General features: G+C 39.2%; 1 protein-coding gene across 1 annotated transcript in view; it reads right to left on the minus strand.

Annotated features, from left to right (window-relative positions):
* Positions 1 to 2,185: 2,185 nt before the first annotated feature.
* The window catches only part of LOC126470137 (phosphonopyruvate decarboxylase-like), a 109,247-nt gene continuing 97,307 nt past the window's right edge, over positions 2,186 to 14,125 (minus strand). The window contains exon 9 of the mRNA XM_050097753.1: positions 2,186 to 2,612. Within this exon, the coding sequence (XP_049953710.1) occupies positions 2,433 to 2,612 (180 nt within the window). The 3' untranslated portion in view covers positions 2,186 to 2,432. The remainder of the gene's footprint in view (positions 2,613 to 14,125) is intronic.

Here is a 14,125-nt window from a genome sequence, read left to right on the forward strand (position 1 = left end):
TCTACCTCAAATTGCCACTTTGTCTGATTGTACATGAAACCCAGAACTTCCTCTTTTCCAGTACAAGTCAAAAAGTTGTATCAGTCAGCAGATAATAGTAGTTTTTTCTGAATTTGACCCACTGCCCGCAATTTCTTTGATGCTATCATGAGAGCATTACAGTAGGTTATGAGACACCTTTTCTAACATACCTAGTATCACCTGTAATAGACCACAAGTAAAGGCAATTGGTGCCAGGAATTCTCCTTCACACAGTACATGTTTCTCATAGGAAATGTTTTAGCCGAACAAGTAGAAAAAAATAGGTGAATTCCAGTTCATCAATTCAGGGGAATATTCTGGACTAGCAGCAGGGCTTCCCCCTGTTATCCACCTCTCAAGACATCTCTGATTGAGGTACTTATAGGAATCATGTGCAAAGAAAGTTGGGATCAAAATAAAATTAGTTCATAGGTATTAATGAAGAATCTGATACTATTAGGTCTACAACTTTGCTTCCACCATTTTGCAATAGACGGCAGTAGCAGCAAGTGGGGTTCAGGTGGTTGGTCATAGGTGTAATACAATATAAGCTTAGGCATCTGTAAACACGATGCCATAAAAATATTAGTCGATTTGTAATTGCATCGTAAGGATATTCTTGACTAAGTATGTCAACTTACATACCCATTTCTCGCCATTTGTGAGAAGTTTTAATTTTCTGTTTTAACATGAAGAAATCTGTGGCTGTGGCTCTTAAAATGCTGGGTAAGACCAGTGGTGAGGGAACTATTAGTGGAAGAATGTGCAGAGAATGTTTCCAACGCCTTAGGAATGGTGATTTTGATGTCAAAGATTGGCATGGCGGTGGAAGGCAGAACATTTTGATAGCTACTGAAACAGATGAAGACAATCACACAACATCATTATCGAAAGCAATTGATGCCTTTGAGCCCAGCACTGAAACACAAATGATCACAATACAGTGATAGACACATAAAGGTAATACTGCAGCAGGTCAGTGCTCGACCCCATGTCGCAAAACCTGTCAAAATATACATGGAAACATTGAAATGAGAGGTCCTATCCCTCCCGCTATATTCTTCATACATTTCTCTCTCTGACTACCACCTTTTTTGGTCAGTGTTGTACAGTCTTGCTGACCAGCACTTCTGATCATATGAACAAGTGCAAAATTGAATTGATTCATGGATCCCCACAAAAGACGCCCAGTTCTTCCGCCATGGGATTCGTATGCTATCTGAAAGATGGGAGAATGTAGTGGCCAGTTTCACAATAAAGCCCCGAACTTTGAGAAAAAACGGTGGAAGCAAAGTTGTAGACCTAGTGGTACTACAGAAAACTGGAATAAGTGTTACATTGTATAAAATTAATTGTATTAAAACCATTTGTTATGAACTTCCCTAGTAAACTTTTATGATATGAACAATCAAATGCTGTGTACCCAAAGGCTACAGACGTGAAACATGTCTATAATTGAAATTCAGATACTTCTTACTACACTTGTAGATCTACAGTGTTTCTGTACAGTATGTAACGGAATTCCCTTCACAGACATTGTGGACAGGTTACACACTTTAGAGCCTACATTTACTGGACATTTTATGATCCATACTACCTCCTCCCGAAACATTGAACTCAAAGAGTTTGCAGTATAAGAGATGTGGTTCACAGTATCCAAGATGGTCAAGTGCTCCTAGCATTTCGATCCCATGATTACTAGATATATTTTCTTGTTTTGGTGTAAGGAACCTGTCCTCAGAGCCTGGATAGGCAATTTAGTTACACACTATATAATTCAGTCTATCAGCAAATGCACAAAAAGTATGTGACTGATTGCAAAACATGTGGATCTTATCAGCAAGGGATACTGTCTTCCACAGCACTTTTAATACTTCAGAAGAATTGGTAATTTTTAATAGCTGATAATTTTATGGTGTCTCTTTAGTCAATGAACAGTTAAAATTGAAGTGCTATATGTGCATGCGGCATGACTGACTGACTAAATAAATTACATTAGTTTAATCTTCAATTCTTCTTCCTAACATTTCCTGTCGTAGAAAGGTAACAATTAACAGGCTTTAGGAAAGAAAAGGGTAGGTTGGAAGAGGCAATACTTTCATTCTAACTTCATCTGCCTCAGCGATGCAAGCATTTCACTCAGTCTCAAACAACTAAAAAAGAATTCTGATTACGAATAATTATTTTTATTACAAATACAGTTTACAGAACACATTGGGTGAAACAGTTAATGAACATATATATTCAGAGCAGGATCAATACATTTAAAAAAGAATTCTGCTCTGTTACTTTAAATAATTGTTCTTTCATAAGTGAATGAGTCACTATCAGAGTGTTAATACAACTGAGTTAATGCAACACATAGTGGTAACACAGAGATCACAGTGTCGGAACTGGATTACATTTGTTACTCAGGAAAATGCTAGGAAATTCATGAAATCAGATTTATTTTGTAAAGGTGTTCTGTTTGGCCTTCCCAGCTCCTTTCGACTGCCTTGGCAGATTTTCACTTCCAGAACTGCAGGACCTTCAATATTTTGAATCCAGTGGACAGCTTCTGCTAATTCACGTTCATTTGTTGCCACTTTACCCTGAAATAAGAATTCTTCTTTAAATGGTAATTCATACATATTATAAAAAGGGGTGCATGTGTGGGTGAATTTAGTACACATATCACTATCTGTCGGGCAACAAGTGCTGTGGGGTAGGCACAGAGCCCATGTTAAAAAAGGACAACAACATGAGAAGCAACAACTTGTGTGGTTATACAACTGACAAGACTGAAAGATCCAAGGAACATTTTAAAGACAATGTAAAGGGTAAAAAAGAGATACTGAATAAATGGTGACTGCAAAATAAACTGAAAGTTGTTGCTAAAAAGAATGGTCAATAAATTATTGAAAGTATCTTTCAATGACAATAATCATATAGTCAGGACTGGGTGAGAGACCTTACAAAGAATAAAAGACCTGTAGGTACTTAGGCGACATGTCAGATGAAAACAGAACTACCTATCTCATGTTAAAAATGTAAGCTGTTTTCCTGATGGATACATTACCCTCTGAGGTGATGTCACTTTCTGCAAAGAATTGAAAATGTAGGCCAAAAAGGATTTTGGAAGCCATTTAATCAGATATCACAGTACATTATGACTCACAAAGATAGTGCTTGGGCTCATAGGTTGAGGGTGGTAACAATGACAGATGTGCTCTGCCTCACATAGGGAGAACTCTTGCTATGACTTACTCTCCAACACAAGAAGATTGGAGCTGTTGCCATTGATCAATTTGTAAGATATAGAGGAATATAGTACTGGCTTCAGAGAGAAGTTCTTCAAAATTGTAGGCGATTAAGCTGATTGCAAATTAGAAATAAGTTAATGAGAGAATGGCAGAAAACATGGGAAAGGAGCAGCAGTGAGTGACATTTATAAAAGTTTCCCAATATAGAGAAAAGATTGCTGACGGGAGGTATCTGTCACTCTTGGGGAGTGCTACACTTTATATTTGGGCATGGGCCATAGTCAGAGTGCCTGAAAGGATTGAAGAAATGAAACAGTGGCGTATGTGATGAGCATATAATGCATGGGTATGTAACAGAAGAAGAATGGTACATGTGGCAGGATAAAAGTGTATTAAATACAGTCAGTGGTAGAGTATCATAAAAAGTGTTGAATGTGACATCTCAACAAGTTATAGCACAGTGATTGTATATGTCAGGAAGGCACAACTATGTGAAAGACAGAACACAAATAATATTGCACAAGAAGAAAGAAAGCAGGAACCATTATGGTGGTCACAGAAACAGAATAGAGAATGGAATACTTTGGTGATATGGTCATGTCTAAATCATAATAGAGCACAAATCTGATGGCAGGGTCATCAGTGAAGTTTGATACTTAGTACTGAAAGCATGTTTATTACTAACACTATTGTACAGCCAGAACAGAACTGAACTCCCAGATGGAGAGTGCAGCTATTTATACAAAAAGCAAACATTCCAGAAATATACAAGCATTACAAATGTAAGACATTTTGAAAAGCTTCCAGAAATGACAAATACTAAATAAGAAATAACTGCTGGTGGTCAGGTTTGATATGGTAACTCACAGCACACCAGCCAATGGTGCTAATCATTGTGCCACACTCCATGCATCACAGCTCATGGCAGTGCTACCTCTCCTGGAGAAACAGTGCCCTGAAGTTTCAGAAGTTCGCACTGGAGCTGACTACAGTACCCTGAATCTAGGTGTTGTCAATGTATCTCTGTATGGCAGCACTGACACATCCTTGCATTCTGGCAATATTGTCATATCCTTTTCACCATGAAGAGCATTGAAGGTACCCCTCCCATCAAAGCGTTATGCTCACTGAGTGGGTCTTCTAGTTCTCTGAACGAGAAGCTGCCATCAACAATCAGCATCTCAGGACTGTAGTAGGTCTTCTTACAGAAGACATGGGTGATATCTCTGTGCTTTTGTCTTCTTGATGAAGGGTCATAACACTCAGATTCATTTGTCATGAAGGATATGATAGTTCTAAAGTAGGACTTCACTAATTTTCCTGAGAGTCCTACTTCCTGCACAGGCATAAAAATCCTTACTGTCTCTCCTGGGCCGTATTTCACCAGCTGGTGCTTGTCATTACAGCACCCTTGGTCTTCCTTCAGCATCCAGGGTTCATATGTGAGCCAGTTGTCTTGATTCTTTGGTCCTCATGATGAGGGGTTTTATGTAGTTATTCTGAGTTTCATCCGGTTGAAACAGGAACAGTCAATCCATTGCCATTTTGACTATGGAACTACGGAGCAGGAAAAACAGGGTCACTAACATATGTCTTGCTTTGCTGTGTTGTGTGTAAGTGTCATGACAGGCAGTATTGTATCCCTATCACTCCGTTTGACATCAATGTAAATTGAGGACATATGTACCAATGTCTTATTAAAACATTCTGTGAGACAGTTTGTCTATGGGTGGCACGCAGTTGTCATCCTGTGGGTGACACTGCAATGTGAAATTACCTCCAATACTAGTCTCAACTGGAAATCTTTTCCACAGTCAGAGATCATCACACAATGTGCTCTGTGCTTCACACTGCTGTGTTCCACAAAAAAAAATTGCAATTTACAAAGCTTTGGCAGTGGGCACAGATTTGGTAACAACACAGCAAGAGAGGTAGTCAGCGCAGAGTATTATCTATTGATTCCTGTTTGTTGATTTTGGGAATCTCCCCCAAGAGATTGTTTCCAATTCAGTGGTACAGTGCTGATGCAGGCTGGGTTGGTACCAGATGCCATGGAGGTAACTCCAGCACATACTTCCACAGTTGGCATTCCTTAGAGTGATTCATATAGTGCCTAACAGATCAGTGGAGACCTGCCAAATGACACCTGTATCTGATTCTGCCTAGAGTCTTCTTGAATACCAAATGATTAATGTTGGAACATTGTGGAAATACTTCAGGATAGCTGTCCATAGATGAGCTGGGTTGATGAGCAACCATTTCTGCCCCATTGGATCACAGTTCCTCTTATATAATGGTCTTTTTATTAATTGGAGTTTTACTTCAGTCAGTTCCTCCTTTTTCAAGGCATCTATGGTTTTCAACAGTGCTAGATTTTCCCTCTGTTCAGCAGCAATGTTATTTAATGTAGTGATGACAAACTTCATCTATGTTGCTGAGTTCTTTCAAAGGACTCCTTGAAAGGCAGTCAGTATCCTTGTGTTTGCATCTGCTTTTGTATACTACTGTGATGACATACTGCTGAAGCCTCAGTGCCCATCTTGCCAATTGACGTGAAAAGCTCTTCAGGGTAATCAGCCAGCATAGAGAGCGGTGGTCTATCACAACAGTGAATGGTTTTCCAAATAAATAAGGCTGGAACTTGTTGATGGCCCAAACTACTGCAAGACACTCTTTCTCAGTTGTAGTGTAGTTCATCTCAGACTTGGAGAATATTCTTGAAGCATAATGAGAACATGAAACTTCCTGGCAGATTAAAACTGTGTGCTGGGCTGAGACTCGAACTCGGGACCTTTGCCTTTCGCGGGCACTTGTCCATGAATGGCAAAGGTCCCGAGTTCAAGTCTCCATCTGGCACACAGTTTCAATCTCCAGGAAGTTTCGTATCATTACACTCTCTCCTGCAGAGTGAAAATCTCACTCTGGATAATGAGAACATTTTTGCATCACCTTTCTGAATTTGCACTAGAACAGTACGTATCCCATAACAGCCAGTGTTGATGTGAAGTTCTGCCTCGTCATTCTCATCATACAATGCAAGAAATGGAGATGATGTTAGTACTTCCGTAAGGAAAAGGAAAGATGTTCCTTGCACCACACTCCTGGCAAATGTCTTGTCTCCCTGCAGTAGTTCTGAGTTCAGTAGTTCTTGTAAGGGATGTGCCATGGTATTGAAGTTCTTTATGAATTGCCAATAGTATGAGCACATTCATAGAAAACTTCCAACATCATGAAACTCTCAAAGCGTCAGAAAATCTGTGATTATTTCCTCTGGCTCAGAATGAACTCCTTTGCCATTCACTAACTGCCCAAAGATTTTTATTTATTTTTTATTTTTTGGATATAGGCAGAGGCCTGCAGTCTGAACACACTTCAACAGACTTGTCAGGTGCCTTAGAAGATTTTCAAATGTTTTCAGAACAATGAAAACATTATTGAGATACTAAAGTCACATTGTTAATTTAAGATATCAAAGCAGATTGTTCATCATATATTCTAAGGTGGCTGGAGAGTGACAGTCCAAACAGCACAACTTTGGACTCTTAGAGTCCAATGACGCTAACCACAATGTCATACTACATGCACCACTTCTTGCATCAATGTTATGGTTATGTTGATGTTGGTTTTGATCAAATAGAGTTAAACATAATTTCAAATTATTCTGCAGAATGTGTAAATTTCTGCAGTAGTGATATCTTAAAAAGGACCGTAACACACTAAGCAAAATTCAGATTACATTTTTCATACTCTGTGTTATAAATAGACCTACTACACTGGTTTGGATTAGATTAGATATACTCTTGGTTCAATAGATTTATTGTCAGGAGATCCTCAAGGATGTAAAATACATAATAAATAAAAAACATAAAGTTCTCTGTTCTGGACCCAGAAGGATCAATCGGGCCTGGCCAACTGCTGTGTCATCCTCTGCCAATGGTGTCATCAGATACGGAATGAAGAGGCATGTGGTCAGTGCACTGCTCTCCCAGTCATTGCTGTGTTTCTTGACCCTGGAACCGGCACTATTTGGTCAACTAGCTCCTCAGTTGGTGTAATGAGTCTGAGTGCACCCTGTACCACCTGGCAGGACCAGGAAATTGACCTTGGCTCCCCACATGGCAGTCAGCTGCACTGACCACTCAGTTATGGAAGGAGATAAGAATACATAATACATATTTACAAGAAAAAAGGAGTTAGGTTACTGTTCCTTGCACAGGTCCTACATAAAATGGTTCTTATGAAAGTGAAATAAGTCAGAAGATATTAAATGTGTTTAACTGTTCGTTAATGCATGGTCTTATGGTTATATGACAGAATAAAATCCTCTCAAGCTTCCAACCTCATCAAATGCTTATGTACCCTGTACCCATCAACTTTGCACCAAGTATGCTGTGGCTATCATCAAGTGGTAACTGACTGTCATGTGCTTGCTGGGCTCATTTTTATGTAGCTATGGTACCGGCTGTGACATCATGGGTACTTAGTCCACAGCTGTGTAGCAATTTTTTCATCCTGTGTCTGCTGTGCTCACAATAACCTCACAATAAACGAATTCTACACTGTACTAAGCTGCAAGCTACCATTTTGTTGAAGGTATTAGATATTTTGAGCTCTATAGCTTCTTTTATTTCACTAACCACATGACAGTCAGTTACTATTTGGCCACTGCAGAGCATTTCACCAAAACTCACAGATATATAATGACTTGATAGAGTATGAGGTCTGAGAACATTTAGTCTGCTTTCACAGTATTTCAGAGTGCAGTGATCAACAGACTTTCACAGAAATCTGACTAAGGTAGGTGTTAGCAAATGAGACACACATGGAAAATGAAAATAATTCTGCAAAAGAAGATCACAAAACTTGGGAAAAGAGTGAATCAGTCAAAGTACTTTAGCTTTGTGTTGTAACATACAGGTGAACAACTGCTCCTATTGCTGTGTAGAATCTGGAATCTAGTAGCAGTTTCAAGAGCATAGAACTATCACTTTACACTGAAAACATGTCTATTGAGCATACATAGAAGTTGCTGTTACACACTCTTGACCAAGGATCTGGAAAAACCTCATGAAATCTGTAGTGTCTTGCTTTGTTGTGTTGCATTCAAATATCACAACAGATAGTATTATATCCCAGGATTTCATACGTCATTAACATACATAAGGATATGTCTGTTAGCCTCTTATTAAAATGTTACAGGAGGACATGTGCCTGTGGATGGTAGGCAATTGTTATCCTGTGGACAATGTTGCATCATGAAATAACTTCTGATACCAGGCATGACTGAAACAATTTTTCATGTTCAGAGATCAATAAGCATGGTGCTCTATGCTTCAAAATTATGTCTGCTGCAAGAAACCAGTCAATCTCCAAAACTGTGGCAGTTTGTACAGCCTTGGTGACAGTCTATAGGGTACAGTAATCAGTGCATGCTGCTATCCATTTATTCCCATTTGTTGACTTGAGAAACCAACTCAAGAACCAAATTTAAACTTGTGTAATGGAGAAACTGCAGGAGAGACTGATGCCAGATGTCTTTGAGCATAGGCATAGGCTTCTGTTGTTGACATTCCCTATAGTGACTTGCATAATGCCTGGCAGATCTTTAGAAATCTGGCTAATGATACCTGCTTCTGATTGGATCAGTCATATTCACAAATCCCTGATGATCTGAGGATAGAGCATCATGAAAATAGAAAACACTTCAATGTGGCTGGCTGTAAATGTTCTGCAGTGCCAAGCAACAATTTCTGTCCCAATGGGTGGTAATTCCTTTTATACAATGTTCCATCTATTAATCTGAATTCTCCTTCAATAAGTTATTCCTCCTCTAAGGCCTCCAATTTGTTTATTTATGTCTGATCTTCCCTTTGTTCAATTTCAGTCTCAATTAGTGCAGTGGTGATTGGGATATCCCCAGTGCCGTAATGCTGTTCCAGTGGATCCAAGGAAAGATAGTTGGCATCCTCGGCATTGCTCTCCATATCTGTATATTACTTCAGTTCTGTATTTCTGAACCTCCAGTGTCCACCTTGCCAGTCATCTTGATGAATTCTTAATTCTTATCAGTCAGCTCAAAAAATAGTGGTCATTCACAATAGCAAAAAGCCTGCCATATAAATAGGGTAATAATATACTGATTGTCCAAATAACTCCAAGACACCCTTTCTCAGTAATAGAGCAATTACAACTGCACATATTCCATAACCACTAGCATCAGTGTGTAGTTCTGTCTTGGAATTATTGTCAAAAAGTACTGAGACTGGTAAAGATGTCAGTGGCTCCTTAACAATAAAAATGAACTCTCTTGCTCCTTGCTCTATGAAAATTTGGCATCTCAATACAGCAGTTCTAATGTTGGTCATGCCTTGCAACTGAAATCTTTTAAGAAACGTCTGTAGTAGGAAGACATTTTGAGATAGTCTTTTAGGCTATGAATGTGCCAAAGAGCTAGAAAATCTGTTATTGCTCTTACTTTTTCTGGATCAGAACAAAATCTGTATCTTTTAACTAGATACCCCAAGATTTTTGTTTCTTGGGTGCCACAGAGACATTTTCTTTTATTCAGATGAAGACTTATGTCATGAACACACTTCTGCACTATTGTCTAGCAGTTTAGACATTCTGAAAATGTCTTTGAGAAAACAACAGTTTTATGCATCTGCCAAGCATAGATCATCCATATAAAATGTTAAATAAGATTGTTGATTGTGCACTAGATGTGGCTGGAGAATTTCCTGGACCAGACAACATACCTTTGAACTCACAGAGATCATCTGGTGTTATGAGACCATATATCATTTTTGGCGATTTTGTTGAGCCACCAATAATGACACAGAAATGTCATGTGACATCTTTCTTCTTCACAAAGACTACAGGGAAGACCAAGAAACTCTGTAATGAATGATGTCATCTTGCAGCATTTTCTCCACTTCATTCTGAATTACCTGTTGTCCAGCTGGAGACACATTATATGCAGGCTGATAGATGGTGTGATTCCAAGTATTGATACGATATTTCACACGGTGGTGGCTGGTCTGCCTTCTCTCCACTCTGGACTTAAATGCACCCAAAAATTGATGTAGAATGGCCAAAATCTGTGAATGTTGTCAAAAGCTCTTCTCATTCACTTGTGGCTATAATAATCACTGACCTACATATTTCATTTGAGAATTTCTTGGTGAATTTCTTTTGTGAGGTTGACTACCTGCTGGCCATTGACTAGAGATTCATAATTAAATCAAGCATCTACATCAGTGGTCGTAAAACTTTTTTTTGCTCAAGAGTCAATACTAACATTGTGAGTCAACATCTTGGGCCACATACGCACTGATCTTTTTAGACTATTAATTGGTAATCTACATAAAGTAGTGTGTTACAAGCCTTCAATAGACTAGCTGTAGCATGGACTGCCAGTACCCAAGTACTGACTATTAAAATTTGGTATCATTTGGAACATTTTGTGTTGACTGTTGTCTGTTTCAGAATGCTGCCAAACTCAGCAGTCTAATAGTTGTGATACCACAGTTGCATGGTAAGTGTTCTTGGTTTAATTGTGTGTGAATGACTTTGATTTATAATATACTACTGGCCATTAAAATTGCTACACCATGAAGATGATGTGCTACAGATGTGAAATTTAACTGACAGGAAGAAGATGCTGTGCTATGCAAATAATAAGCTTTTCAGAGCATTCACACAAGGTTGGCAGTGGTGGCGACACCTACAATGTGCTGACATGAAGAAAGTTTACAACCACTTTCTCATACACAAACAGCAGTTGACTGGCGTTGCCTGGTGAAACGTTGTTGTGATGCCTCGTGTAAGGAGAAGAAATGCGTACCATCATGTTTCCGACTTTGATAAAGGTCCAATTGTAGCCTATCATGATTACTGTTTATCATATCGCAACATTGCTGCTCGTGTTGGTCAAAATCCAATGACTGTTAGCAGAATGTGGAATCGATGTGTTCAGGAGGGTAATACAGAACACCGTGCTGGATCCCAACGGCCTCATATCACTAGCAGTCAAGATGACAGGCATCTTATCCCCATGGCTGTAATGGATTGTGCAGCCACGTATTGATCCCTGAGTCAACGAATGGGGATGTTTGCAAGACAACAACCATCTGCACGAACAGTTCGATGACGTTTGCAGCAGCATGGACTATCAGCTCGGAGACCACGGCTGCGGTTACCCTTGATGCTGCATCACAGACAGGAGCACCTGCGATGGTGTACTCAATGACAAACCTGGGTGCACAAATTGCAAAACGTCATTTTTTTCGGATGAATCCAGGTTCTGTTTATAGCATCATGATGGTCGCATCCATGTTTGGCGACATTGCGGTGAATGCACATTGGAAGCATGTATTCGTCATCGTCATACTGGCATATCATCCGGCATGATGGTATGGGGTGCCGTTGGTTACATGTCTCGGTCACCTCTTGTTTGCATTGACGGCACTTTGAACTGTGGGCATTACATTTTAGATGTGTTATGACCCCTGGCTCTACCCTTCATTCGATCCCTGCAAAACCGTACATTTCAGCAGGATAAAACATGACCGCATGTTGCAAGTCCTGTACAGGCCTTTCTGGATACAGGAAATGTTCAACTGCTGCCCTGGCCGGCACATTCTCCAGGTCTCTCACCAATGGAAAATGTCTGGTAAATGGTGGCCGAACAACTGGCTGTCACAATACGCCAGTCACTACTCTTGATGAACTGTGGTATTGTGATGAAGCTGCATGGGCAGCTGTACCTGTACACACCATCCAAGCTCTGTTTGACTCGATGTCCAGGCGTATCAAGGCCATTATTACGGCCAGAGTTGGTTGTTCTCGGTACTGATTTCTCAGGATCTATGCACCCAAATTGCCTGAAAATGTAATCACATGTCAGTTCTAGTATAATATATTTGTCCAATGAATACCTGTTTATCATCTGCATTTCTTCTTGGTGTAGCAATTTTAATGGCCAGTAGTGTAGTATCTGTACTTATATTCAAATGCACTACTAAGTATCAGACACTATCACAAAAGTTTGATAAATTATTTGAATGCCAGTTTTCTTGTATTCACTGCATTGTTCTACAACAGTCTTAATAAATTTAACATTCCTTGCTACCAATAAGTACTGAGTTTGAAGATGACAATCTCTGTTATGCACATTGATGAATACATGTCACTTCAGTGTTAAAATTTATTCTGTAGCAGGTGACCAGTATGATTCTTGCATGCTTGTGAGTTGTCGGTACGGGAAGATAAACAATGAAACATTCCCCCTCCTTCACATCCTCCAATGCTACAGTGGCCATGCTACTGACCCCTGTGCCCCTGAGGCTAGCAGCCAACTTTACTTATCTCATGGCTGCCTTCAGCAATGTCAACTGCAATTAAGCACATCTTAAAATATTGCTGTCGGTGTAAATATTTTTTTTTTTTTTTTTTTTTTTTTTTTTTTTTTTGTTACTTGCAGGAAAACTACACTATCAAGAAGCTCTTAAAGTTATTTGATGTTCATGGATCCAGCTGTTAGTTGCTAGATGCATGTTATTGTAAAATACAGCTGAGAACTGCAGGCTACATGACTACTTGATTCAGGCCAGTTGTTGCCTGTGGGCCACAGTTTGACGATGACTGATCTAGACTAATGGCTAGAGTTCATCTCAGTGATGGTAGGTTAAATGTATCTTCAACAGTAAAGATGAACTCAGAGCAACTGTTGTGTTAACTTCAGCTTCCTTAATTAGAAGCTACAATCTACCACAGTCTATGACTGCTTATGATATCTGCTATAACCCAAGGATTACATAAAGACTGCATTTCAGTAAAATGACAAATTCACATGTCTATCCTGTCAGCTGGATATATTTTCCATTTGAATACTCCAGTACAATGGCAACTGAGTCTCAGAACATAGGTCATCTTGCTTAATTTTCCAGATTTTTGGCGGCTGGAACATCTGTGTAGCAAAGGGAATAATTGCGGCATGTCGGACATTATCCTTGACATGGATATGGCAATGTGTTTCATCATGCAGATCGCCTGTAGTTATATGCAGTTGCATAGTGTGCATAGAACGACCTTCTTGTTTGATATCATGTGAAATAATAGTTATCACACACACTTTCTTTTTTCTTGACAGTAGCGTATGACATCCCATGTTGTTATCAATGGAAACATATTGGTGTTTGAGTCCATGCCCCATTTTCCACATACCTGTTTTCTGTGTGGTGACTGAATTGGTGAGGGTACTGGTGTTATCTGTGTCATCAAGTACCTTGGATGTTGTCTGATATTTATGACATTTCTGTATTTTAGCATTTTCTTTTCTGGTGCACTGTTCCAATGTTCTAGAATCAAGAATCAAGAATGTTGAAGTCCTCTGCTGTGCTGACATCTTTCAAAGAAATCCTTGATGTATGTTATCAGCAGTGCCCTTAAATAGGTGTAAACCTTGTTGGCTTTCATCAGACATGGATTGACTGTGTGATACACCACCAAAACATTATTTAGATATGACTGTTTCATCTCATACTCGTGTTAGCCTATGCTACCCAATTGTTCAACTACGTGGGCCTACTTCTCTTTGTCACCAAATGTTTTCCTAATTGCCACCTGAACTTTTGTGCTGGTCTTGGCCTTTTCTTTGTTGTTCTCATACAACAAGATAGGTCCAAGATTGTGGCTAGGGTAAAAGTTAAGCATGTGTTTAAAAAATGTGAATTTTGCTGTAAATAAGAAAATACGGGAACACTGTAAGGATAAAATTAGCAAACTGAAAGGATGCATAGCTAGTTTACAGTTTAGTATTGATACTTTAAAAATTGATATTATGAAAGTACAGCATAAAATAG

The sequence above is a fragment of the Schistocerca serialis genome, chromosome 3 (assembly GCF_023864345.2).
Source record: "Schistocerca serialis cubense isolate TAMUIC-IGC-003099 chromosome 3, iqSchSeri2.2, whole genome shotgun sequence".
In the NCBI taxonomy this organism is placed as follows: domain Eukaryota; kingdom Metazoa; phylum Arthropoda; class Insecta; order Orthoptera; family Acrididae; genus Schistocerca; species Schistocerca serialis.